The sequence below is a fragment of the Pan paniscus genome, chromosome 6 (genome assembly GCF_029289425.2).
Source record: "Pan paniscus chromosome 6, NHGRI_mPanPan1-v2.0_pri, whole genome shotgun sequence".
Taxonomy (NCBI): domain Eukaryota; kingdom Metazoa; phylum Chordata; class Mammalia; order Primates; family Hominidae; genus Pan; species Pan paniscus.
Window position 1 is genome coordinate 5,907,511 of NC_073255.2, and position 27,924 is coordinate 5,935,434.

At 58.0% G+C, this 27,924-nt stretch overlaps 2 protein-coding genes across 2 annotated transcripts; one reads left to right on the forward strand and one right to left on the reverse strand.

Moving 5' to 3' along the window:
* Positions 1–6,637: 6,637 nt before the first annotated feature.
* Positions 6,638–12,863, reverse strand: LOC100995989 (cytochrome c oxidase assembly protein COX19). The gene is made up of 3 exons (XM_063606167.1): positions 12,708–12,863; positions 10,446–10,557; positions 6,638–6,731 (listed from the first exon to the last, which is right to left on the reverse strand). The coding sequence occupies exons 1-3, from the start codon at positions 12,787–12,789 to the stop codon at positions 6,653–6,655; spliced, it is 273 nt and encodes a 90-aa protein (XP_063462237.1). The 5' UTR covers positions 12,790–12,863; the 3' UTR covers positions 6,638–6,652.
* A 7,851-nt stretch (positions 12,864–20,714) lies between these two features.
* Positions 20,715–27,731, forward strand: CYP2W1 (cytochrome P450 family 2 subfamily W member 1). The gene is made up of 9 exons (XM_034965417.1): positions 20,715–20,888; positions 21,916–22,078; positions 22,457–22,606; positions 22,673–22,830; positions 24,218–24,391; positions 24,701–24,839; positions 24,941–25,125; positions 27,186–27,327; positions 27,544–27,731. The coding sequence occupies exons 1-9, from the start codon at positions 20,715–20,717 to the stop codon at positions 27,729–27,731; spliced, it is 1,473 nt and encodes a 490-aa protein (XP_034821308.1).
* The last annotated feature ends 193 nt before the right edge of the window (positions 27,732–27,924 follow it).

Sequence of the window (27,924 nt, forward strand, 5' to 3'; positions counted from 1 at the left end):
CACAGGGATTGGTATCTGCACTGGTGGCCTCAGAGAATCCCGGCCTCGCCAGCCCCACGTCCAGGCCACTCCCCTCAAAGAGAGGCCTCGGTGAAGCAGGATCCCTACCCCAGTGGACGCCCATGAGGGCTGGTACCTTCCCACGTCTGCCTTGAGAAGAGCTGGGACCCCAGGGAGGGTCTGTGGCTCTGCTGCCCAAAGGGCCCCTACCTGGACCATCCTCCCCCAGCCTCTATTGCAGCCCCCACCAGTGGGTAGACCCCTGCCCCGCCTAGGCTCTGGCTCAGCCCCTATAGCCCCTCACTGAACCCCACACTTCATGGGCACCTACCCTGTGCTGCCCTGATCTGGGCCACATCTGGGTCTCCATATCCCCTGAAAACTGAGCTGGCAGGAGCGGTGGGGGGTGAGTGGGGGGCTGAGGGTGGTGGCAGGCAGGTGTCAGCGGGGGCAGGTGGTAGGAGGGGGCTGCCCAGTCAGGAAGGCCTGGGGCTTCAGGACGCACGACCCTGGCCCTAGCCTGTGGCTCCTGGAGCACAGGCCTAGCTGCACAAGCCACCGTCCCCGCCGCAGCCGACAGCTACGCACCTGGCTCTGCCTCTGCAGGTGGCCCTCGAGGGCGCCATGGTGCTGCCGCCGTCCAGCAGGGGCCACCCCCACCACAGCGCTTCTGCTTCCTTCAAGGTCACGCAGCCCCTGCAGGCTAAGTGGGGTGGGCTCCCATCCCCCGCCCCAAAGCACCACGCTCTGTCCGGCCCTGTCTGGCAGGTGGCCCCGCAGACCAACCCCGGTGCCCTCAGGGATGACCCCCGCCCCCAGGCTCTTCAGAGTGGATGAGTAAGCCCCCAGCCTCCCCTCTGAGTGGGGACACCTGTCGAGGTGCACAGCCATCCAGAACCACAAGGGGACCAGAGGGACCTGCTGCCGCCCCGGGCCAAGACTGAGCCACCCACACGCCTCATAACCAGGTGTGGGGGCAGAAAAATGTCCCCGAATGCATCCTGGCCCCTGGGACCTGTGAACATGGTGCTTACATGGCAGATCGGGTTGTTTGGGACCAAGATGGGGATGGTCCAGGATTAGCAGGACCCGGTGCAGTTCCAAGGGTCCTGAGAGGGAGGCAGGAGGTCAGAGCCGGAGAGACAGGAGCACAGGGGCAGGGGTCGGAGGGATCGGAAGGGGCTGCACTGCTGGCTGGAGGTTGGAGCAAGTCCCAGCCCTGACTGAGGTGCCTCAACTCCAGAGAAGGCGGGAAACGGTTCCCCCCAGAGCCCGCCGAGGCGGGAAACGGTTCCCCCCAGAGCCTGCCAGGGCGGGAAACGGTTCCCCCCAGAGCCTGCCGAGAGGACACAGCCCTGTTGGGCTATTTGTAATTTGAGACAGGGTCTTGCTCTGTCTCCCAGGCTTAAGTGCAGTGGTGCCATCATCGTGCACTGCAGCCTCTATTTCCCAGGCTCAGGCGATCCTCCTGCCTCAGCCTCCTGAGTAGCTGGGACTACAGGTGCATGCCACCACACCAGGGTAAGTTAAAAACAATTTTTTTTTTTTTTTGTAGAGACAGGGTTTCACTACGTTGCCAGGGCTGGTCTCAAACTCCTGGCCTCAGGCGATCCTCCCACCTTGGCCTCCCAAACTGCCGGGATGACAGGCGTGGGCCATCGTGTCTGGCCTGGGCCCCTTTTGGACACTGCTCTGCAATAGTAATGCTTGCAGTGCTCTAAGCCGCTGGGCTTGCAGTAATCTGTTAGTGTGGCCAGAGGAACCAATACAGGAAGCTTCAGGAAGGCAGTTTGCCTTGCTCCTGAGGCCTGGGTGGAACAGGTCCAGTGCTGAGCTCCGGCTACATGGCCTGTGCAAACGAGGCCCCGCGCATCAGCCCTGGGGCTGCAGACCCGACCCTGGGGGGCTCTGGGCCTCCAGGTCAGACCTCCCCTCCTGGGAAGCAACACTGGGCCAGGCCTGCGACCACGCTACCTCCAGTTTACCTCATGCCCAGGGGGAATGCTTGGAAAACGCTCTGGAAATTGTCTTTGGGAGCCTTTTAATAATGTGGCCGGCTTATCATGACAAGCGTCTATGAGAAATAAAATGCATTCTGCACATGACAGATGATGAACTACCCGAAATATCTTGTGAGAAGCTCTGGCAGGAACAGCAGGGTGTCTGGATTCTTAAGCACAACGCATTCAGCAGCCAGACCCAGAAACTCAAAGGCAGCGTTGGGAAGCCACTGCGCGTTTGTAAGGAGTCAGGTTGTCCACACAATGGCGCTATTTTGGGATTCCGGCTTCTCTGCCTGTGACCTGCTGAAACCATTCATGCCGGCATCATGCCTATTGGAAACTCTTTGAAGTTATTTCGAAACGAGAATCGACTCAATCTATTCCACTACAGTTTCATACAAAGCACATTTTTTTTCCTCATTTCAAAATAATTTCAGACTTCCAAAAAGTTCCAAAAATAGGACAGTGTGTATACCCAGTTCCCCAAATAACATCTTACATAACACTGGGCCAGCACTGCCAGTCACTTCGCAGAAGGCCCCTCGGTTTGGGTCTGTGTCTGTTGTCTCCTTGGGATTACATTCAGGCCATGCAGTTGGGCAAGAGAACCAGAAGTGATACCGTGCCCTCAGGGACGCCCCCAGGTCCGTGCGGCCTGTGCGGCTCGCTCTCGGCGGTGGCTGCTGGGTTAAGGGGCCTCTGCCGTTCTGCTGTGACATGACTGTCTCCTCGGAGGTCACTGTCCATCTCAAGGGGAGGTTTCTCAAGACTCAGCAGACACCTGCTTCACACCACACGTCACCACTCACTTCATGGCAACTGAGGGTTTTTTTTGAGACGGTTCTGTCGCCCAGGCTGGAGTGTGGTGGCACAATCCCGGCTCACTGCAACCTCTGCCTCCTGGTTTAGGCAATTCTCCCACCTCAGCCTCCCGAATAGCTGGGATTACAGACACGCGCCACCAGCCCCGGCTAATTTTTGTATTTTTAGTAGAGACAGGGTTTCTCCATGTTGGCCAGGCTGGTCTTGAACTCTTGGCCTCAAGTGATCTGCCTGCCTCGGCCTCCCAAAGTGTTGGGATTATAGGCGTGAGCCACCGGCGCCCGACCCGCTGAGGGTTGTAATCTGCACCTGTCACCAGTGTGGTTTCTGCAACAGCGATTTCCTGTTCCCAAAATTTCTTCTATATTAGAATTAATAAGACAGACCTGGCACTCCCCCCACTGACATGTTTACCCAATTACTTATGTTGTATAGACTACTAGATATCAATTTATTCTGTGGGCTACAGCCCATTACAATAATTAATTTTCTTTTTTTTTTTTTTTTTTTTTTGGTGAGACAGGGTCCGGCTCTGTTGCCGAGGCTGGAGAGCAGTGGTACAATCACAGCTCACTGCAGACTTAACCTCTGGCTCAAGTGATCCTCCTGCCTCAGCTTCCTGAGCATCTGGGACTACAGGCGGGTGACACCACGCATGGCTGACTTTTCTTGTTTTGTAGAGACAGGGTTTCACCCATGTTTCACAGGCTGGTCTTGAACTCCTGGCCTCAAGCGATCCTCCCACCTCGGCCTCCTAAAGTGCTGGGATTGCAGGCGTGAGCCGCCGCGCCCAGCCTATTTTCACGCTCACACTGCCCCAGGTTGGCCACCGTGTGCTCCTTCCCATCCCCCCGTGTTATTTCAACAAGTCTCCTCATCCCAGCAATTCTTCACTCTCTAGCTCATCTGATACCTTCTCTGGCCTGGCCCTGGTTCCTTCTGGTTACATAATGGTATCAGGGCCAAGACCCTGAGTGTACGGGTCACTGCGTCCAGGCCCTCAGGGCAGAGCTGGTAAGCATTTGAGCACAGCCCCTCACAACAGTCCCCCTTACACACGGTTTCAGTTACCCATGGTCAGCCACAGTCCAAAAACACTAAGTGGAAAATTCCAGAAATAAACCATTCATGAGTTTTTGATTCTGTGCTGTTCTGAGCAGCCGTCCTGCCGGGACGTCGACCCTCCCTCCGTCCAGCGTTTCGGGCCGTCCACGCCACCCTGCCTGCCAGGCACTCAGCAGCCATCTCGGTGATCAGACCAGCCATCGCGGTGATGTGGCGCTTGGGTCCAAGAAGCTTTTATTTTACTTAAGAATGGCCCCAGAACACGACAGTGGTGATGCTGGCGACTCAGACACACCAGAGAAGCTGCCAAGCGCTTCCTTTAAGGGAAAAGGTGGAAACTCCTGACCTATAAGAAAAACAGCCAGATGCCGAGGTTGCTAAGATCTCCGGTAAGAACAAAGTGCCCATCTGTGACATTTTGAAGACGGAAGCACGAAGTTCTGTCAGTTTTGCTGTCACACCTCAGACTTGATCACAGGTACGTATAGGAAAAAACACCGCCTGGACAGGATTCGGGACTATCCGTGGCTTCAGGCACCTGCTGGGGTCTCGGAGCACACCCTGGCCAGGGGAGGGCGATCACTCCATTTCTCTATCCAGTTACCTTTGTATGTTAGAAAAGCAGGAGCTCGATACACCTGGCTCTCATCATCCACGATATATTTCTAGTTTTTTCCATCTCAGAATACAGCTTCAGAATCGTCCATGCAAAAAACAAATTTACTACCTAGAGTACAGTATCTTTCCTATCTTTCCCACCTTTGGTCAACGGTCTTCTCCACACTGCTGATGGGTCAGAGTGCGGTGCGAGAGGAGAGGCAGGCCTGACCCGGGCCCGGGCACTCCCGACGGCGGGTCAGAGTGCGGTGGGAAGAGGCCCCGGCCCGGGCCCGAGCGCTCCCGACGGCGGGTCAGAATGCGGTGGGAAGAGGCCCCGGGCCCGAGCGCTCCCGACGGCGGGTCAGAGTGCGGTGGGAAGAGGCCCCGGCCCGGGCCCGGGAGCTCCGTCGGCATGGTCTGTTGTGTTCCCCTCACATCCTGGTTCGTTTACTTTTTGAGCATGTGAAACCCTCTGCCATGACAGCCAGAACTCCACCCCCAGGGGTGCTCGGAGGGGCTCGCGGCCGGCTATGCCCATCAGTTCCAGCTCCTCCTTCTGGATTTCTCATTTGTAGTTTCCTGTGTCCCTGCCTGTCTCCACTTCACAGTAAGCTCACGCCATATAGCCGCACTGCGTTGGCGAGCTCATGGCACGTGGCCACACCACGTCAGCGCCAACTCCACGGTGGCTGCGTCACGGCTCACGTGCACTGTGAGGACACTGGGGTCGCTACAGACAGTGCTGGGGCAACCCTGTGCCTACACAAAATATTCTAATAAGAAACAAGACTTTCCATAAACTAGTGGTGATTAATACGTCTGCAGCACTCAGAGGCCTGACAGAGAGCAGACACAGGACAGTGACAGCTGCAGCCGAATCAGGTGGTAGAACCCATGGGTGCAGGGACACAGGGTTGGGCGGGCCCAGCCGCAATAGGTACTCAGTTCTGTGAGGAGGGGAGGGACATGTTTAACCACAAAAGGGCTACCACTGCAGGACAGAAACAGAGGGCCTTTGCTGCAGAGAACTGGAGATGGGCTGAGAAGCCTCAGCCACCCACAGGCAGAGGGACGAGGGCAGCCTGTTTCCTGGAGCCTGAGGTCGGCCAGGTTGGTGGCCCCACCTGCCAGGGCTTGGAGACAGCCACTGCCAGGGTCGCCAGAGAGGATGTGACCTGGATCTCCCCACCCCGTCTCCTGCCACCATCCTCCACTGACCAGAGGAGCCAGCCCCTTTCCGACAGTGCCTGGGAAGGAGACAGGTCTGGCTGAGGCCCCAGATGTGCAGGCACCTGCGTTCCATCCACAGGTTTGGGCCCCGGCTGGCCTGACGCACTGGGTGGACATGGGCCGGGTTTCCGTGACCCACAGGCAACTTTGGCACAGACGGGCTGAGAACTCCGCTCGGGGCCCCTGCCAGGCTGTGCTGCGAAAACGTGCCGGGGTCTCGGGCGGAGTTGGCTGGCACAGAAGACAGCTGGTGCGAGCCTAACTGCAAATGGACTCAGGTTCTTTTTCTGTTAAAATACGGGAGTTACTGAAATTAAATACCCAACTTTATAAATGCGGTCTGATACAAACCAGAAAATGACCCTTTGATTATGAAGCTAGTTGGTGTTCAGGCAAAACCAGAAAGAATCAAGAAGTCAATCCATCCGAAGCCAGAAGGCTCTCACTTCCTATTTTGTGTTCCACTTTTTTTTTTTTTTTTTTTTTAAAGGAAATGAACTGGCACATACGAATACAAACACGAAAACATCCTGCTAGGGAATGGTAATTTTCTGATGATATCTGTGTTCAGAAGGGACTGAAATTTATGCATTTACCTCTTTGAACTCAGAAAGTATCAGAGGACTGCAACATAAAACCACCCCATACAAGAGGGCCCCGGCCTCGAAGACAAGGGTCTCGCCCCACGCTCGCCTCCCTCCCAGCTTTGCCGGGAACGCCGTCCCACTCAGGGGTTCAATGCAGAAACACCCTCCTAAGGGAAAACGGGACGCCACTCCCTACCCAGGAGACGCCCCCACAGGGCTGGAGCTTCTATTTGAAGCCCATTTCTAAGGACACCACACGCAGGCCTTCGCCGACCTAAGAGGCAGGATGATGCCCTCCGTCCCGAGAGACCACTGAACACGGCCCAGGGGTCTTCTCATCAAAATTCATTTTTTTGCCTCTGATTTTCCACTAGTCAAGTCTCCAAATCCCAGTTTCTCCAATGGTTCTTGTAGCATCAATTTTCTAAAAGAAAAAGAGAAAGCTGTCAGGGCGGGAGGTGCAGAGAGGACAAGAGGGGCCCTTGCAGGCCCCGGCTTCTCAGCACACACCGGGGGTCCTGCCACCTCCATCTACGTCCTGGGAGAGTGGCCCCTCGGCCTCGGCCCCCGTGGCTGGTGCCTTCCCCACTGGGCAGAGTCAACAGGACAATGAGGACATGACCACCTAGAGATGTCCCAGGGCCTAAGGCCTGGGGCCTCTTGGGTCGCCCAAGAGGGGCAGCTGCACCCGCTGCCCCCAACACACAACACTTCCCCACGTCCTGCTAAAAGATGTATCTGGACAACAGCTTCACGCTGACCTCTCAGACTTGCCTTGATTGGCAGGATAATGACCCCTAAAGGTGTTCACGCCCTAATCCCTGGAACCTGTGCCCGCCACCGTCCACGGCACCCTGGCAGAGGAGACCTCAGGCTGCCATCCACCCACATGGAACTGAGACTCAGGTCGACACTTATCTGATCTTTTTTTTTTTTTTTTAAGAGACAGGGTCTCACTTTGTCTCCCAGGCTGGGATGCAGTGGTGTGATCAGCGGTTCAAGTTCACTGCAGCCTTGAACTCCTGGGCTCAAGTGATCCTCCCGCCTCAGTCTCCTGGGTAGCTGAGACTGCAGGTGTATGCCACCATGCATGGCTAATTTCTTTTTTTCTCCGAGAAACAGTCTCGCTCTACTGCCCAGGCTGGAGTGCAGTGGTGCAATCTCGGCTCACTGCAGCCTCCGCCTCCCAGGTCCAGGTGATTCTTGTGCCTCAGCCTCCTGAGTAGCTGGGACTACAGGTGCCCACCACCACGCCCGGCTAATTCTTGTAGTTTTAGTAGAGACGGGGTCTAACCATATGGGTCAGGCTGGTCTGGAACTCCTGACCTCATGTGATCACCCGCCTTGGTCTCCAAAAGTGCTGGGATTACATGCATGAGCCACACTGCCCGGCCAGCTAATTTTTTTTTTTTTTGAGACGGAGTCCTACTCTGTTGCCCAGGCTGGAGTGCAGCGGCATGATCTCGGCTCACTACAACCTCCACCTCCTGGGTTCAGGCAATTCTCCCTGCCTCAGCCTCCCAAGTAGCTGGGATTACAGGCGCCTGCCACCATGCCTGGCTAATTTTTATATTTTTAGTAGAGATGGGGTCTCACCATGCTGGTCTTGAACTCCTGACCTCAAGTGATCTGCCCACCTCAGCCTCCCAAAGTGTTGGAATTACGGGCGTGAGCCACTGCACCCAGCCAGCTAATTTTTTAAGAAATTTTTTGTAGATATAGGGTTTCACTATGTTGCCCAGGCTGGTCTTGAACTCCTGAGCTCAAGTGATTCTCCTGCTTGGCCTCCCAAAGTGCTGGGGCTACAGATGTGAGCCACCACTTCTTGCCAAAATAATTCCCAGCTGTTTATCGCAGTGCAGCCATCTTAGAGGCGTGAAATTCACGACTCAGCATGACTCTTTATGGGCCCCACACTCTTCAGGACAATAGTTACTATCATGTGAACTCACACATGGTGACATGCCCCCCGATCCTGCTGCGTGCTTTACAGGGATGGCCTCCTTTACCCTCCCCACAACCCAGCCAGGAGGCCCAGCCATCATCCCATGAGGCCCCCACACACTCTGTGCTGCTGGCAGTGGGTGAGGCTGCTCCACCAGCGTGTCTGTGTGACACCCGGTGCCTAAAACTAATCCCCAGGACAGGACGCGAACTTCTAAATCACTGCAGAGGCTTGAGATCTCAGACCACGGTGGTCATCTGAAACACACCTATATTTTCACATCAGGCAAACATGGTCCAAGTCCTCAAGAGACAACTTTAAAAACTCCATTGTGATCCATTTTCTAAAACAGACACACACGGAGGTCGGAGTAAAGTAACGTCTAGGATTTTAGCACAGAAGGAAAAAGGAAGAAAAGAAATGGCTAAAAACAGGGTGGGTGCCGGTTATGGGAGGTAGACTCCTCAACTTCTGTATGTTTGATGATTTTCATGAACAAATAACCAATCAAAATTCTACGGTCAAAATAACTGACCTTATAGAAAGAGCAGAATTTTTAAAAAGAAAAAAAAACAAAAACAAAAACAAAAAACAACAAAAGTCTGGGCGTAGTGGCTCACGCCTGTAATCCCAGCACTTTGGGAGGCTGAGGTGGGCAGACCATGAGGTCAGGAGATCGAGACCATCCTGGCTAACACGGTGAAACCCCGTCTCTACTAAAAATACAAAAAATTAGCCGGGCATGGTGGCGGGCGCCTGTAGTCCCAGCTACTCGGGAGGCTGAGGTGGGAGAATGGCGTGAACCCGGGAGGCAGAGCTTGCAGTGAGCTGAGATCATGCCACTGCGCTCCAGCCCGGGTGACAGAGTGAGACTCCGTCTCGAAAAAATAATAAAAATAAAAATAAAAAAACAATGAAATCAGAACACATGCCCTGAACATTTGCCTAAACATTGCCTGGCCAATCTGCGAGAACACCTGAGGCACTGGCCCTGGCCCCCTTCCTCCCAGCTGTCCTCGGGAGTCTCAAGGGGAAGCTGAGCATGAGGCAGGAGGCCTGCTCACACCCTCACATGAACACAGCCCAATTCACACCGTCTCTAAAGCTTGGCAGTGCCATGGAGAAATTCTCAGTTCCAGTTTTCTAAAGATGCATTAATTTAAGACTAATTTAAACACGTGGCTCCAGCCAGCGTGCTACTTAAACAATCAGAGATGGTAAGAGACAGATTCAGTGTGGCCCTTGGACAAATGTGAGCCCTGGAAGAGCCTAAGCGACAGCCCCAAAGGCAGAACGTGGCCTCACTGAAGTCCACACCGCTGAGAAGGCCCATCATCCTTACAGCCCCAAATGTCCACATGAATAACCCCGAACACACCTGTGTGGCCGGAAAGGCACAACGGATTTTTGCCTTGAGGGAAATGTCTGAGTATGTTATGGGAACATGAAAAGAGCTCAAAGTGGATGGGTGAATTGTCAACCTGTCTTCAGCACAGACACAGCTGTCTGAAGACCGAAATGCTTAGTGAGCTAATCGTGGCCTCGAAAAGCAAAAATAAAAGCTCCCACCACCATCATATAATTATATGCTACACGCTTTTTTTGCATAAGGGATTAGAATAGCTCTTATTTTAAGTAAAAGCTGTGGCGATCATAGCTACGAACGCGTTTGTTTTGTTTAAAAGTGAGCGTTGGTGAGTTCTGGTTACGACAGGAAGAATCATTCATCTTTCATCATTTCTTAAATAGTCTATTGTCCTCCCTGTCACATTCCCAACAACTCAAAGTGGAGCAAAACAACCCAGTGCATATTTTTAACATCTGAGAATGCGAAAGAAAGAAACTGTGTACCCACGATCTTCAGTCTTTTGACTCAGTCAGCATTTTTATGATGCACGATTTGGAAACCTTAATGACAGGTCGGTAGCAACCAAATGTGGAAAGAAAATGCTCTCAGGAATGCAATCATGTATAACGCTATCGCTCAAGAAGAGGTTCCCAAGATCGTGAAACAGCTTTTGGTACAATTTCAACTGATAAGCCTCCATTTCAAGGGCAAACAATTCTACAGTCCTGAAAAACACAAGCTGAATCCCAGGCCTGAAAAAGACACACTGTAATGGCCTTTCAGGAAAAAAAAAGTTTTAATTGGAGTAGTGGGAGGTGGAAGTCATAACGCTTAGCTGTACTCACCTCTCCATCCTGCATTCTAAATATTCTTTTGATTCATTTCTGCACAAAGCATTTTCAAAATTATTGTTATGAAGACACTTCATGAATTTCTCTTTAAAGCTTTTACATTCACCTAGAACGAAAAAGAAAACAGCATGTTCTTTTCAGAGTGAAACGTGATGCAACCACACAACAGCCTTAAGAGCTGCGCTGCTTTTCCTTTCAAAACTTGTTTCCTCAGTCCGGGCGCAGTGGTTCACACCTGTAATCCCAACACTCTGAGAGGATCACCTGACCCCAGGAGTTTGAGACCAGCCTGGGCAACACAGTGAGACCCCCATCTCCACCAAAATAAAACTTAAAAGTTAGCTAGGTGTGGCGCACGTCTGTGGTTCCAGCTACTCAGGAGGCTGAGGCAGGAAGATCGCTTGAGCAAAGGAGTTCGAGGCTGCAGTGAGCTTGATCACACCACTGCACTCCAGCCTGGGCAACAGATCAAGACCTTGTCTCCTAAAAATAATCCAGGCTGGGCGCGGTGGCTCACGCCTGTAATCCTAGCACTTTGGGAAGCAGAGGTGGCCGGATCACCTGAGGTCAGGAGTTCAAGACCAGCTTGGCCAACTTGGTGAAACCCCATCTCTATTAAAAATACAAAAATTAGCCGGGCATGGTGGCGGGTGTCTGTAGTCCCAGCTACTCGGGAGGCTGAGGCAGGAGAATTGCTTGAACCCGGGAGGCGGAGGTTGCAGCGAGTCGAGATCACACCACTGCACTCCAGCCTGGGTGAAAGAGTGAGACTCCATTTCAAAAATAAATAAATAAATGATCCAGCCTGGGCAACATGGGGAAACTCCATCTCTAAAATAAAAAATAAAAAAACAATAATAATTAGCTGGGTGTGGTGCTGCACACCTATAGTCCCAGCTACTCTAGAGGCTGAGACAGGAGAATCGCTTGAACCTGGGAGGCAGAGGTTGCAGTGAGTCGAGATCACGCCACTGCACTCCAGCCTGGGCGACACAGTGAGAGTCCATTTCAAAAATAAATAAAGAAATAATCCAGCCTGGGCAACATGGGGAAACCCCATCTCTTAAAAAAAAAAAAAAAATTAGCTGAGTGTGGCGCTGCACACCTATAGTCCCAGCTACTCTAGAGGATGAGACAGGAGACTCCCCTGAGTCCAGAAAGGAAGGAGGCCGAGGCTTCAGTGAGCTATGATTGCACCACTGCACTCCAGCCTAAGCAACAGAGTGAGACCGTGTCTCAAAACAAAAACAATCAAACCCAAACTTGTTTCCTTCATAAACATGCTGAAAACAACAATGGAAAAAACCCACAACGAGGTAAAGTCAGCCCAGTACAAGGTTAAGGTGCAATGTAGGTGATGGTCACAGGAGAGTTCAGGGTAAAAATTCTTTCATTTTTGCTATTTGAAAATGTCACAATAAAATGTTGAGAAAGAAACAGTAATTCACAGATCGTTTATCTTTTCTTTTCTTTTTTTTTCTGAGACGTTGTCTCACTCTGTCACCCAAGCTGCAGTGCAGTGGCCCGATCTCGGCTAACTGCAACCTCCGTCTCCCAGTTCAAGCGATTCTCCTGCCTCAGCCTCCCGAGTAGCTGGGACTACAGGCGAGCCACATCACACCCGACTAATTTTTGTATTTTTAGTAGAGACGGGGTTTCCCCATGTTGGGCAGGCTGGTCTCGAACTCCTGATCTTAAATGATCCGCCCACCTCGGCCTCCCAAAGGGCTGGGATCACAGGCATGAGCCACCGCGCCCGGCCCACAGATCCTTTTTCGAAGCCTTCATGTCCACGGAGGCAATTTAACGGCTAACCCCACACTGGAATACGGCCAGAAGCTCTGGGAGATCAGCAGCACTTTTGAGCTTTGCAGCAGACATCGCTAGGCACCGTCTAAGCCTCGGCTGCAGCTGCGGGCTTCGTGGCCGCCGAATGCCCCGCTCTGCAAACCCGGGGCACAGACAGCCCGCCGAGTGAGTCAGGGCGGAGCCGGAGACCCGGAAGCCTGACGCAATGAGTCGGTGTCGCTGCCCTCGTCACGGGGGCCACGGTCCTGCCAGCTCCCACTTGCAGGGTCCATGTCGCAGCACTGACCCAGGGCTGGGTGGGGCGGGGTGCGGGAGGGGGGTTGGCCGACGTGCCTCAGTTTCCCCGCCTGCACCGTGCTAGATGCCGGCACCCCATAGGGCTCCGCGCGGGGCCGCGACCCAGACCCCCCATCCCAGACCCCTGCCCGCCGACCTTCCGCCGCTCACCTAAGTGATCCAGCGGGAAGCTGCCCTTGTCCGGGGGCCGCGGCTGGAAGCTCTTGGTCCCGAAATTCATGGCGGTCGACATGTTGGCGACTCCGGAGACTGCGAGCGCCTTGCGAGCGTACGCAGGGCGGCCGGCGGAGCGCCGAGCAGGCAACCCGGGAGCGCCGAGCACGTCGAGCAGGCCCCGTCCCCGCCCCTTGCCCAGGCCCGGCCCCACCCCCTCGGAGTCAGCAAGCTCCTGAGCCCCGGTGGGCGCTGGCCGGGCTTTCCCGTCCCCTGGGACCCTCACAGCAGTCGGTAGCAGAATCAGCTTTTGGAATGGGTGAGAAACCGAGGCCCAGAAAGGTTCAGCGAATTGCCCGAGGACACATAGCGGTGCCGGCGTCTCTGCATCCCAGGTGTCTGCTGGGGCCTCGGTTTCCCCATCGCACAGAGACCTCATCACGGGGCCCAACCGGGGAGGAAGGCGGCACAGGAGGGACAGGAGAGCCTGTGGACTCGCTGCCTGCGGCTGCTGGAGCCAGGTGCCACCACCGAGCAGCTTCAACAACAGGAATGTGCTCTCAGTCCTGGGGCCCGGAGTCCAAGCAGTGGGCAGAGTGGGGGCCCTGGGGACACTCCCAGCCTCCCAGCTTCTGGGGGCGGCCATCCTCTGAGGTTCCTTGGCTTGCAGAAGCACCACCTGGTCTCGGCCCCTACGTTCCCATGGTGTCCTGCGCATGTCCAAATTTACTATTTTTATTTATTTATTTGAGACAGGGTATTGCTCTGTTGCCCAGACTAGAGTGCAGTGGCATGATCACGACTCACTGCAGCCTCGACCTCCTGGGCTCAGCGATCCTCTCATCCCAGCCTCCTGAGTAGCTGCGACCACAGGCACACACCACCACACCAGGCTAATTTTTGTATTTTTCGTAGAGATGGAGTCTCCCTATGTTGCCCAGGCTGGTCCTTAACTCCTGGGCTCAGGCAATCCTCCTGCCTCAATCTCCCAAAATGCTGGGATTATAGGCATGAGCCACCATGCCCAACCTAAATTTCCTCTTTTTATAAGGATAGCAGTCATGTTGGGTTAGGGGCCGTCCCAATAACTTCATCTTAACTAATTATATCAGCAGCAACCCTATTTCTTTGTTTTTTAAAACGGAGTCTCTCTCTTGTTGCCCAGGCTGGAGTACAGTGGCTCGATCCTGACTCATTGCAACCTCCACCTCCCAGGTTAAAGCAATTCTCCTGCCTCAGCCTCCCAAGTAGCTGGGATTACAGGCATGCGCCACCACGCCCGGCTAATTTTTTGTATTTTTAGTAGAGACGGGGTTTCACCATGTTGCCCAGGCTGGTCTCGAACTCCTGACCTCAGGTGATCCACCCGCATTGGCCTCCCAAAGGGGTGGGATGACAGGCGTGAGCCGCTGCGCCCGGCACCTATTTCCAAAGCAAAGGTCACATCCTAAGGTCCTAGTGGCTTCACCATACGAATGGGGGTGGAGGATAGTTACAGCTCAACCTAGGGCAGAATGAAAGTGTACTGTAAGCGGTAAGGCCCGGCCTTCGCGTGTCGATGTTGTCATGGCAACAGCAGTCGTGGGAAAGGGCTCAGTGAAGACCCCAGCTTCCACCTGCAGTCTCTCCCAGCCCTGAACCTGTACCCACATGCCCTGGCCATGAGGAAGTCGAACACTGGCCCTTTTAGAGCGCCATGGGCGGCCCAAGCTCCAGCCTCCACTCACTCATCCATCCCACCCATTTCACAATCACTGGCCACGCCCTCGTGGTAAGCACAGTGGGTCCCCAGCAACACCGAGTTCGCTGCCTGGCCCCCCCCTCTGGACCCTGGTGACACCTGAACCCACTGTTGCTTAGGAGCCAGTTCCTGCAACTTCCCAGGGGTTGTTTGCAGACAAGGGCTTGGTCAAGGCGGCCCAACAGCCCCCACCCCGGGGCCTGCCCTTCTTCAAGCCTGGCCCAGGCGTCCCCTCCCCATGAGGCTTCCAGCTCTCCCCCTTGCTGGGCCCTGGTGAGCCTGCCCCTCTGCAACGCACACCATTAGATTCCTGCGCCCAAGGTCGGACTCTGCTCCGTGTGCCCAGAGCTGAGCCGCGAGTCTGGCACTGAATGTTTCTGAACCGCAGGGCAGTGGGGACCTCACGCCAAGGCCCCAAGGGAGGGCCCAGGGCTGCAGAAATCTAGTTGTCAGGGCCTTGATTGGCCTGTGGCTCTGGGCCCACTGAAAACTACAAAAGGAAAATTGCACCTTGTTCCTGTCATATAAACAACTCTTTTTACCCGGTTAGAACCAGGGGCCCACACACTGGGTTACTCATTAATACGTTTCCAGGGCTGTGAACAATGGGAGCTTTTATTACCCAGCAAAGCAGCGCTCACTCACTTGACTGCAGCAGCCGCTTAGCAGTGGAAGGACAGCCCCTCCCTTGGGGCTGCCCTAAGCCTCTCTATCTGGGAGCCCCAAGGGACCTGTGGCCTGGAGGTGACAACCGGCTTTTAATTGACTGTCACCTGGCAAATAATTATTGCTTTATATGAGATCTTTAGCTGGGAGAGAAGAGGAAAGAATTTTTATGAGCAGTTCACCGGTGTAAAAAGTGGGGAAGGGGCTGGGGGCGGTGGCTCACACCTGTAATCCCAACACTCTGGGAAGCCGAGGTGGGCGGACCACTTGAGCCCAGGAGTTTGAGACCAGCCTTGGCAACATGCTGAAACCCTACGTCTATAAAAAATACAAAAATTAGCCGGGTGTAGGGGCACACAACTGTAGTCCCAGCTACAATGTGCTGAAACCCAATGTCTATAAAAAATACAAAAATTGGGCTGGGCACGGTGGCTCACACCTGTAATCCCAGCACTTTGGGAGGCTGAGGCGGGCAGATCATGAAGTCAGGAGATTGAGACCATCCTGGCTAACACAGTGAAACCCCATCTCTACTGAAAATACAAAAAAATTAGCCGGGCGTGGTGGCGGGCGCCTGTAGTCCCAGCTACTCAGGAGGCTGAGGCAGGAGAATGCCGTGAACCTGGGAGGCAGGGTTTGCAGTGAGCCGAGATCGCGCCACTGCACTCCAGCCTGGGCGACAGAGCAAGACTCCGTCTCAAAACAAACAAACAAGCAAAAAATACAAAAATTAGCTGGGTGTAGGGGCGCACACCTGTGGTCCCAGCTACCCCGGAGGCTGAGGTGGGAGGATCGTCTGAGCCCTGGGAGGTCGAGGCTGCAGTGAACCAAGATCGCGCCACTGCACTGCAGCCTGGGCAAAAAAGTGAGACCTTGTCTACAAGAAAAAAGGAAAAGCTCAGAGGAGGGAATGAACCTTGTTTGAGCCCCAGCAATCAAGGTATTGCAGGCATTTCCACCCGGATCCCCAGAGCCTGGAGCAGTGCCTGGCACGCTGGACATGCTCCGTTTATAGCTCGAAGATGAATGAATCCAGCTAAGTAGGTCTTATTATCCTCATCTGACACAGAGAAACAGACTCAAGGGGTCATAGCCCTTGCTGAAGCTTACGTGGCCGTGTTCGCGTTATCTGCCGCTGCATAACAAAGCACCCCAAGCTTAGCAGCACCCCAGGCTTAGCGGCAGTCATTACCCGTGAACTTGCACTTGCACTTGGGCAGGGCTTGGTGGAGACATTCCACGAGGCCTCGGCCGGGTTAGCTCCACTTCGGACTGGAGGATCCACTCACGATGGCACACGTGGCTGGCAGGCAGGTGGGCTCAGTGTCATGTGGAAGCCTGGCCACGGTTCCGTGGGCCTGGGTTCCCCTCCACATGGGCCCCTCTACGAGCTGCTGGGCTTCCCCACAGCATGGCGGCTGGGTCCACGGCACAGGTGTCCTGGGGAACCAAGAGGAAGCTGCATCACTGTTTGGGATCCAGCCTCCACTGTGACCACAAGTGCCCACCCAGATTCAAGGAGTCAACTAAAGGAAAATTTTGCTTTCGAAGAAGTAAAGTTAGTTTTATTCAGATTCCTATTGAGCATTGCAATCCGGGAGGGTGTTTCAGAGTTTCAGTTCGACTGCTCCAAAGCAATGTTTCGGGCCACAGCTTATCAACAGGTGGCGGAGGCTCTGCACCTGCTCAGGGGGTACCTTAGAGCCAAATCCGATCGTCAAAGTTTCGGTGCAAGAGTCCATCTCATCATAGATTACAGCCACTGATCCTGTCAGACATTATCTTATGTGCAGGAGGAGGCAAGGGCTAGGATCGTTGACCTTATCTTTTTAAAAAACGCAGTGATTTGGCTGGGTGTGGTGGCTCACACCTATAATCCCAGCACTTTGGGTGGCCACGGTGGGCGGATCATCTGAGGTTAGGAGTTCAAGACCAGCCTGGCCAACATGGTGAAACCCCGTCTCTACTAAAAATACAAAAATTAGCCGGGCGTGGTGGTGAGTGCCTGTAATCCCAGCTACTCGGGAGGCTGAGGCAGGAGAATCGCTTGAACCTGGGAGGCGCAGGTTGCAGTGAACTCCAGCCTGGACAACAGAGAGGGAAACTCCGTCTCAAAAAAAAAAAAAAAAAAATGCAGGGATTCAAGCAAGAGCCATGGGCACCTGCGCCATGCCTGCTCAGTCTCTGGGACATTCTTACAGGGGGCGCGCCCAGTCACTGAGGCAGGGCGCACACTTTTTTCCGCACAGTTGCAAGGATGCCTTAAACTAAATTTCTGGAAACTGGGTCACGGAGCCAAGGGACAGTTCCTTTTTGATGTCTGGTGGATCTCTAGTACACTGCAAAGCGTCCCGTGAAACTCCACTGGTGGAATGAGCAAACACGGCTTCTGGCCTCTGCTACTTTGTGTCACAAAGGGGGAAGACCACAAGCCCTCCTGTGGAGGGAGAAGCGCAGTGTTATGTTAGGCAAAGACAGTGTGGTTGGGAGAATCTGTGTGGCCATCTCTGGAAGCTGCCATCTGCCACAGCTGACAGGTGCGGGCCTGAGTTTGGAACCAGGTCTGTCTGACTCCAGCCCCTCCGGGGGAGCCCACCTACCCACCCACCTCACCCACCCTGCCTCTGATGTCAGGGGCAGGCAGGACCTGCAGGGGCAGCCAATCACAGCACTGCATTCCTCCTGGTCACAGAGATGGCTCAGGCCTGAGTATCTGTCCGGCAGGCCTGGACCAATCAGGTCTGATCAGAACAGTCCCAAGTTCCACTTGAGCAGCCAGGCTGCAGTCGGCACACGTCTCTGCAGGGCGCTGGAGGTCCACCGGACATCAGAAAGCAACAATGCCTTGGCTCAGCCACCTGGTTTCTAGGAATTTATTTTAAGATATCCTTGCAACTGTGCCCATCCTTGCAAGTATGCACACAGATATTTTTATCAGGATGTTCTGTGACAGCCTAAGATTGGAAACAATGTAAATATGCAAATATGCACACCCGGCCATGCCCCCCAGAGCAAGCAACACGTACAGGCAGCCGTTAGAGAAGTACTGTCAATTCCCCAGTAACAGTTACTTTTTTTTTTTTTTTTTGAGATGGAGTCTCGCTCTGTTGCCCAGGCTGGAGTGCAGTGGCGCGATCTCGGCTCACTGCAAGCTCCGCCTCCCGGGTTCACGCCATTCTCCTGCCTCAGCCTCCTGAGTAGCTGGGACTACAGGCGCCCGCTATCACGCCCGGCTAATTTTTTGTATTTTTAGTAGAGATGGGGTTTTGCCGTGTTAGCCAGGATGGTCTCGATCTCCTGACCTCGTGATCCGCCCACCTCAGCCTCCCAAAGTGCTGGGATTACAGGCATAAGCCACTGCGCCTGGCCAACGAGTTACTTTTAAAAGAGGGCTGGGCGCTGCGGCTCACGCCTGTAATCCCAGTGCTTTGGGAGGCCAAGGCAGGCGGATCACTTGAGGTCAGGAGCTCGAGATCAGCCTGGCCAACATGGCAAAACCCCATCTCTACTAAAAATACAAAAATTAGCTGAGTGTGGTTGCATATGCCTGTAATCCCAGCTACCCGGGAGGCTGAGGCAGGAGGATCACTTGAACACGGGAGATGGAGGTTGCAGTGAGCCAAGATCATGCCACTGCACTCTAGCCTGGATGACCAGAGTGAGACTCCATCTCAAAAAAAAAAAAAAAAAAAGAAAAGAAAAGAAAAGAAAAAGAGGCCGGCCCGGCATTGGCTCATGCTAGTAATCCCAGCGCTTTTGGAGCTGCCACAGTAGGATCGCTTGAGCCCAGGAGGAGTTCAAGACCAGCCTCTAGACTCCGTCTCTAAAAGAAACTTACAAAATTCCCAGCACTTTGGGAGGCCGAGGCGGGCAGATCATGATGAGGTCAAGAGATCGAGACTGTCCTGGCCAACATGGTGAAACCTCGTCTCTACTAAAGATACAAAAAGTAGCCAGGTGTGGTGGCATGTGCCTGTAATCCCAGCTACTCGGGAGGCTGAGGCAGGAGAATCGCTCCAATCCGGGAGGCGGAGGTTGCAGTGAGCTGAGATCACGCCATTGTAGTCCAGCCTGGCAACAGAGTGAGATTCCGTCTCAAAAACAACAACAAAAACCCAAAACTTAAAAAATTAGGCCAGGTGCAGTGGCTTACACCTGCAATCCCAACACTTTGGGAGGTCAAGGCAGGAGGATTGCTTGAACCCAGGAGTGTGAGACCAGCCTGAGCAACATAGTAGGATCCCCATTTCTACATAAATAAATCAATAAAGTTAGCTGGGCTTGGTGGTGCATGCCTGTAGTCCCAGCTATTTGGGAGGCTGAGGTGGGAGGATGGCTTGAGCCCCGGAGGTGGAGGCTGCAGTGAGCCTGTACTCACAGCACGGTAATCCACCCTGGGCAACAGAGCAAGACCCTGTCTCAAAAACAAAACACACAAAAATCAAAAGTATTCCCTGAATTAATTAAGTAAGCTTTGCTAGGCAGGTAGGACCCCCAGCCTACCCAGTAGTGGCCCTGGTATGAGGCACTCCCTCCCCGCCGCAGCCGCCCAGCCCTGGCCCTGAGGCTGTACAGCAGGGTAGAGGTAGTGAGCTCCCCACCACAGGAGGCGTGCAACTGTGCCTGGGGCTTTCCCTCCCACCCAATCAAGGGGGACCAACCCCGGGAGGGGTGAGGGCCTCAGGCTGCCTCGGCTCTGCGGTTCGTACAGGGCATGGGCAACGCCCCAGAGACAGGCTGTGGGGAGGGTCCCGCCTGCTGGCACCAGCTCCAGCTGCCTCATGTCAGGGCAGGCTGTGCAAAGCAGGCCCGGCCGCTTCTGCTGCCAGCAGCCCTCCCACCCCTCACAGCGGTTTAGGAGACAGATGGACAGGGCTCGTAAACCCCGCCACCTGCCACCTGGCAGCCTTTCCATGTTCCTGTCCTAGCTCAGAGGATTGCATCCCCTGCCCGTGCGGCAGCCCTCGAAAAGGAGCAGGCTGCTACCTGGGGCGAGAACACCCTCAGGGAGATGCAGGTGGTGGCCTGTGAGGACTGTGGGATTTGAGTCCCCTCATGGGCCGCCCTGAGGTCTCACTCCTGTCCCTTGCCCCGTGGGGAGCTGATCAGAGAAGAGCTGGGTGCACACGGATGGGGTTTGGGAGAGGCCTGCAAACCCTGAGCTCCACAGGGTCCCACTCAGAGCCTGTGAAAGGCAGGGGGCTCCCCTCCAAGCCAGGGCCTCGGCCCCAAAGCCCTGTGAATCCCAGTTCTGAGGGGTGGCCAAGGCCGAGGGGCCTGGACTGGCGGGTTCAGAACCAGGGGCAGAACAGTCCACGTGCCACATCCTTCTCTCTGGCCAGGAGACATGGATGCCTGACCCCAGAGGGCCCCTGTCCTGCCCTCCCCTCCCCGGCCCCACCAGGGCCTCAGCCCCACATTCCACGCAGGCCTGCAGCTTTAAGCCGTCCGCTGGGGGCTGCCCTGCAAACTGCTCATTCCACATTCTCGGGGTGGTGGGGTGGGTGGGGTGCGGGCACGCCCTCCCGGGGAGGCCTATAAGGGTGCGGGGGGGACGGGGCCCAGGAGGGGAGCGGGGCCTCACCAGCCACGTCCTCATGGCCCTGCTGCTCTTGCTGTTCCTGGGCCTCCTGGGGCTCTGGGGGCTGCTCTGCGCCTGCGCCCAAGACCCCTCCCCAGCCGCCCGGTGGCCCCCGGGGCCTCGGCCGCTGCCGCTCGTCGGGAACCTGCACTTGCTGCGTCTGTCGCAACAGGACCGGTCCCTGATGGAGGTAAGTCAGGGAGCCCGGGCAGCTCTTGCCGCTTGGACAGCTACCGTGTCCTGGCCCCCCTCCTGGGGAAGCCCAGCCCGGTTTCCACTGCCTGTTCCCACATGGTGCCGGGCCCAGCGGGGCACGCAGGAGGCCGGAGGGCCCACCCTGCTTTTGGGAGGGGAAAGCCGCCCCGTCCCACAGGGAAGCAGACACACTGAGTATGAAGAAGCCCTGGAGGTGCCACCCAGGGCCCGGCGCGGGAGCAGGAGTCTGGAGGGCTCCCTGGAGGCGGTGGCGTCTGCTGAGAGCCCGCAGGAGGCCGGGCTTAGGGACAGCAGAGGGGAGGAGGGCCTGGGCCTGTCGGCTGCCTGCTCAGCCCCCCTCGGCCCTCAGATGTTCAACAGCAAACACTTCCCACTTTTGAGCCTCTGTTTCCTCATCTGTGAAATGGGAAGAGGACCTGTGCCTCCTGGGCAGGGATGCTGAGGACAGAGGGTACAGGGACATGGCACGGGGCAGCCTGACCGGCACTGTCGCTCTGTCCTCGCTCAGGCAGGCAGGGTCAGTGGGACAGGGCTGACCAGTCGGGCCCGGGCCCTGCCTCCGGCTGCCCCCAACTGCGGGCTGGGGTGCTGCTGGCCGGGCTGTAGCCGAAGACGGATCAGGGTCTCTGGGGGCCGAGCCTGTCAGGCCCTCACTCTGTGCAGACTCTGGCCTTTCAGAATGTGCCACCCCAGCAGACAGCCAGCCCCCGACCTTGCCGCCTGGGCTCAGGGCTTGAGCCCCCCAGGAATTTTGGCTAAAAAGAAAATCCCACAACAGCCATGCCAAGCACCAGATGGCGAGAGGGCTCTGTGGGCTCCAGGCTGGGCGCTGCCCCCTCCATCCTGCACCACCGGCTTTATGGCATCTAGGCGTCCCCCCTCCACCTGCCCCCATTTTCCCTCTGTCCCCACCCCTACCCAGCACAGGCCTGGCCTGAGGGGACCTAAGGGGGGGCCTTGTGGGTGAGGGCTGCCCGGGTGACCCCCGCCATCCCTGCCAGCTCTCAGAACGCTACGGGCCGGTGTTCACCGTGCACCTGGGGCGCCAGAAGACGGTGGTGCTGACGGGGTTCGAGGCGGTCAAAGAGGCGCTGGCGGGCCCCGGGCAGGAGCTGGCCGACCGGCCTCCCATCGCCATCTTCCAGCTCATCCAGCGAGGTGGAGGTCGGTGTGTGGCCGGCACTACGGGGCCTGCTGGGTGTGGGGGCACCTGGACCCCCGGAGGGGTGTGGGCTCCAGCAGCGGGAGAGGCTCCCAGGGTGGCCTGGGGAAGAGCAGGCAGGAGCTGGGCCTCCGGGCTGGTGCTGAGAAGGGCCAGGTGTCCACACAACAGGTCAGGTGCTCAGAACCAGCAAGCGGGGTTCTTTTCATCCCAAGTCAAGAGGGGCCAGGGTCAGCCCAGGGGGACGGGAGTGGGGATGGGGGTGAGGGCCCAGCCAGTCTCGCTGCCCTGAGGTCAGCCTGCTCACTTCCTGCCCACTCGCCTGGCGGGGCTGGCTGGGGTGGGAACCTGGGCTCACCAGGCACTGTATCTGCCCACAGGCATCTTCTTCTCATCTGGGGCGCGCTGGAGGGCTGCCCGCCGGTTCACGGTGCGTGCCCTGCACAGCCTGGGCGTGGGCCGGGAGCCGGTGGCTGACAAGATTCTGCAGGAGCTGAAATGCCTCTCGGGGCAGCTGGACGGCTACAGAGGTGAGCAGGGGGCCGGGGACGCCCCTCCCCGGGCCTGGACGTGCCTGAGGCCCGTCTCCCTTGCAGGCCGGCCCTTCCCGCTGGCCCTACTGGGCTGGGCTCCCTCCAACATCACCTTCGCGCTCCTCTTCGGCCGCCGATTTGACTACCGGGACCCCGTGTTTGTGTCCCTGCTGGGTCTCATCGATGAGGTGATGGTGCTCTTGGGGTCCCCTGGCCTGCAGGTGAGGAGCGGCCTCCCCTCCTCGGGGTGGGGTGCAGCCTGGAGCGCTGGGCGTGGTCCCCTGGCCTGCAGGTGAGGAGCTGCCTCCCCTCCTCGGGGTGGGGTGCAGCCTGGAGCGCTGGGCGTGCAGCAGGAGGACAGGGGCCCCAGTGCTGTCCCCTCTCAGCTTCTCGGCCCTCCCACCTTGCAAAAGGAATCAGATGCAAGGGCCTGAATCAGGACCCATCCGACGTTAGCTGGTCATGTGGCCTCAAACCAGCCCCTGTGCTCTCCAGGAAATGGGGGATCCCCATCTCCCCCACGCCCTCATCAGTAACAGATGCATCTGCTCAGGAGTGGAGGTGGGAGGCAGGCATGGCTTCCCCAGCAGGCATGGCTTCCCCAGAATTGCGGGGGGCTCCATGTCCGCCCCCCAAGCCCTGACAGTCCAGGCACCTTCCTGCTGACGCCCTTTACAGCGCCCCAAAACCACAAAAGTTCACCCCTCTGATGTTTGGAACTCGTGTATTTCATTTAGCTTCAAAATGTAGAGATTCCCTCTTTTTGGTCCTCATGGTATTTGATGTGCGTTTACCGAAGCCTGCATCTCAGGTGTGATACCTGCATCACGGCTGGACCCAGAGGCCACGGGTCCTAGTCCTCCTGGCTTCCCAGAGGCAGGGCCGTGATGGGAGTGAGTGAGCAGCGGTGGGTTCACAAGCGAGAGCAGGGGGCACAGCTTCCACCCGTCCTAGCCAGGGTGAGACCACCCTGCCTGCTGGTGGAGCCAGGCGGGCCCAGAGCCCACCTGGAAGATGGAGGCTGCATGGCACTGCGTGGTCCGGGGCAGCCCCAGGACAGCAGAGCATTCCCTGGCCTTCCCTGCTGCTGCCAGCTCCTTACCACAGAGGCGCCGCGTGGAACTCACTACTGGCGATCGCGGACGCCCCAGGAAGGCGAGTGGCACGAGGTGTGGCAGGGCTGCCACAGGCAGTCACGGAGCACCCGCTGGTGCCAGGCTCACCCCCCAGATACAGCCTCGTGGGCTGGCTCAGTGGTGGCCCTGACTCTCCAAGGTCTGAGGTCTGCTCTGTCTTCCATTCCATGACTCACAGGAGGTTCAAGGTGACTTCCACTGTGGCAGCTGCCTCCCCCCTCCCTCTCCAGGATGGAAGGAGGTCCTGCTGTGGAAACCTGCCTGGCCGTCCCCTTCCGGGACACGGACGGGGGGTCTCCTGGCAGTTCCTGGTCCTCCCTTGAGGGCTAAGGGTCCCCGTTCTGTGGCCGCCTCCAGCACATCCACCCAGAGTCCCTGGGCGTGAACACAGCCGCTGGGGACGATCACCGCCTGCCCGGCGTGCAGCCCTGGGGCTGCGTCCTTATCTCCGCTCCTCCTGCCTCCTGCCCAGCTGTTCAACGTCTACCCGTGGCTCGGGGCCCTGCTCCAGCTGCACCGGCCCGTCCTGCGCAAGATCGAGGAGGTCCGTGCCATTCTGAGGACCCTCCTGGAGGCGCGGAGGCCCCACATGTGCGTGGGGGACCCCGTGCGCAGCTACGTGGACGCCCTGATCCAGCAGGGACAGGTGTGTCGGGACCCAAGACCTCCTTGAAGGCCTGTAGGGGTCCTGAGGGACACCCCAGGGGAGCACGGCTGGGGAGGGGTCCATACCGGTCCTGCACCAAGCTCCCTACCTCCTGGTTGGGGGCCTCTCAGAGCCCCAGTCTCCTTGTCTGTGAAACGGGGCATCCATAGTGCCTGCCTCGGGGACGCTGGGGGATGGCTGAGCCCAGATCACCGGGGCATCCATAGTGGAGCCCAGGGCTGGGCTGGGTCTGTGGGGTGGGGGACAGACCCCAGACCATCCCATGAGCCCTGCCCCACGCCTCTGCAGGGGGATGACCCCGAGGGCCTGTTTGCTGAGGCCAACGCGGTGGCCTGCACCCTGGACATGGTCATGGCCGGGACGGAGACGACCTCGGCCACGCTGCAGTGGGCCGCACTTCTGATGGGCCGGCACCCGGACGTGCAGGGTGAGACCCCGGCGCCTGGCGAGATGGCTCCTTCTGCCCCCGGGGGACCCCCAGGGCCGAGGGATGGCGCTGCCACCCAAGCGGCCCACCCTTTGCCCCAGGCCGGGTGCAGGAGGAGCTAGACCGCGTGCTGGGCCCTGGGCGGACTCCCCGGCTGGAGGACCAGCAGGCTCTGCCCTACACAAGCGCCGTGCTCCACGAGGTGCAGCGGTTCATCACGCTCCTGCCGCACGTGCCCCGCTGCACCGCCGCCGACACCCAGCTGGGCGGCTTCCTGCTCCCCAAGGTGGGGCTGGGCCTCCCTTGCCCCTTCCATCTCCTCTGGGGTAGGCCTGGGCGGGGGTCCAGGGGCACTGGGATGGCTGAGTGTCTGGTGGGTGCCTGATGGCCCAGCGCTCCCCGACCGGAGGCAATAAGGGGCGTCCAGCCAGGAGCAGGAGGGAGGCAGCCCTCTCACCCCACAGCCCAGCACTTGGCCTGGCCAGCAGACCTGGCGCCTCCCTGCATGTCCTGGGGTCCCCTCCGTGTGTCCTGTGGGCATCCCTGTCCATGTGTCCTAGGGGGTCCCCTCAGTGTGTCCTGGGGGTCCCCTCTGTATCCTGGGGGGGTCCCCTCGTGTGTCCTGGGGGGGTCCCTCCGTGTGTCCTGGGGATCCCGTGTGTCCTGAGGGGTCCCCTCTGTGTGTCCTGGGGATCCCCTGTGTGTCCTGGGGGGGTCCCCTCTGTGTGTCCTGGGGGGGTCCCCTCTGTGTGTCCTGGGGGGGTCCCCTCTGTGTGTCCTGGGGGTCCCCTCTGTGTGTCCTGGGGGGGTCCACTCTATGTGTCCTGGGGGGGTCCCCTCTATGTGTCCTGAGGGGTCCCCTCTGTGTGTCCTGGGGGTGTCCCCTCTGTGTGTCCTGGGGGGGTCCCCTCTGTGTGTCCTGGGGGGGTCCCCTCTGTGTGTCCTGGGGGTCCCCTCTGTGTGTCCTGGGGGGGTCCCCTGTGTGTCCTGGGGGGGTCCCCTCTGTGTGTCCTGGGGGGGTCCCCTCTGTGTGTCCTGGGAGGGTCCCCTCTGTCCTGGGGGGGTCCCCTCTGTGTGTCCTGGGGGAGTCCCGTGTGTCCTGGGGGTCCCCTCTGTGTGTCCTGGGGGGGTCCCCTCTGTGTGTCCTGGGGGGGTCCCCTCTGTGTGTCCTGGGGGTCCCCTCTGTGTGTCCTGGGGGTCCCCTCTGTGTGTCCTGGGGGGGTCCCCTCTGTGTGTCCTGGGGGGGTCCCGTGTGTCCTGAGGGGTCCCCTCTGTGTGTCCTGGGGATCCCCTCTGTGTGTCCTGGGAGGGTCCCCTCTGTCTGTCCTGGGGGAGTCCCCTCTGTGTGTCCTGGGGGTCCCCTCTGTGTGTCCTGGGGGGGTCCCCTCTGTGTGTCCTGGGGGGGTCCCCTCTGTCTGTCCTGGGGGAGTCCCCTCTGTGTGTCCTGGGGGTCCCCTCTGTGTGTCCTGGGGGGGTCCCCTCTGTGTGTCCTGGGGGGGTCCCCTCTGTGTGTCCTGGGGGGGTCCCCTCTGTGTGTCCTGGGGGTCCCCTCTGTGTGTCCTGGGGGGGGTCCCCTGTGTGTCCTGAGGGGTCCCCTCTGTGTGTCCTGGGGGGGTCCCCTCTGTCCTGGGGGGGTCCCCTCTGTGTGTCCTGAGGGGTCCCCTCTGTCTGTCCTGGGGGGGGTCCCCTCTGTGTGTCCTGGGGGGGGTCCCCTCTGTGTGTCCTGGGGGGGGTCCCCTCTGTGTGTCCTGGGGCGGTCCCCTCTGTGTGTCCTGGGGGGGGTCCCCTCTGTGTGTCCTGGGGGGGTCCCCTGTGTGTCCTGAGGGGTCCCCTCTCTGTGTCCTGAGGGGTCCCCTCTGTGTGTCCTGGGGGTCCCCTCTGTGTGTCCTGGGGGGGTCCCCTCTGTGTGTCCTGGGGGGGTCCCCTCTGTGTGTCCTGGGGGTCCCCTCTGTGTGTCCTGGGGATCCCCTGTCTGTCCTGGGGGGGTCCCCTCTGTGTGTCCTGGGGGGGTCCCCTCTGTGTGTCCTGGGGGGGTCCCCTCTGTGTGTCCTGGGGGTCCCCTCTGTGTGTCCTGGAGGGTCCCTCGTGTGTCCTGGGGGTCCCCTCTGTGTGTCCTGGGGCATCCCTCTCCATGCATCCTGGGTGTCCTCTCTATCCTTGGGGCCCCTGGCTGTGTGCCCTGGGGTCATGTGGCCTCCCTGGGTTTGGGTGCCTCACCTGCAAGGTGGGCTAACGCCAGGTGTGGTGGGTGTGGCAGGAGCTACATCCTGGAATGAAACTTTCCAACCCAGGCCCCATCCCATCTTCCCCGGGGCCCCTCTCTCTGTGCCCCGGCTGCCCCCACAGGGCACGCCCGTGATTCCCCTGCTGACCTCGGTGCTCCTGGATGAGACACAGTGGCAGACCCCAGGCCAGTTCAACCCCGGCCATTTCCTGGACGCAAATGGGCACTTTGTGAAGCGGGAGGCCTTCCTGCCTTTCTCTGCAGGTCAGCAGCCCTCGGGGCCGGGGTGGGGTGGCACCTCCAGGGCTCCAGGGGTGGGACGGCCCCAGCTCCGCCTGCCGCCTCTGCACCCACCTCCTGATCTCAGGTTCTGAAGGCGGCTGTGGTGGCTGCTCCTGTGCTCCCCTGGGGAGGTCCCCACCCCTCCCCTCCAGGAGCAGGCCTGGTGCAGCCCACTCTGTGCCTGGACATCCCCCGCAGGCCGCCGCGTCTGTGTTGGGGAGCGCCTGGCCAGGACCGAGCTCTTCCTGCTGTTTGCTGGCCTCCTGCAGAGGTACCGCCTGCTGCCCCCGCCTGGCGTCAGTCCGGCCTCCCTGGACACCACGCCCGCCCGGGCTTTTACCATGAGGCCGCGGGCCCAGGCCCTGTGTGCGGTGCCCAGGCCCTAGGAGCTCCCCCAGCCCCCAGGTCCTCCTGACCACTCCCCTCCCAGCCCTGGGTCCTCCCACCCTCTCTCCTCCCACCCCACAGCTCGGACTGCTCTGGGAGGGCCCTGAGGACTCCCACCCTCACCCCCACCCCCACACGGTCAGCAACTGCTTCCGGTTACACCCAGGACTACCCCTGCCCGACCCTGTGGGA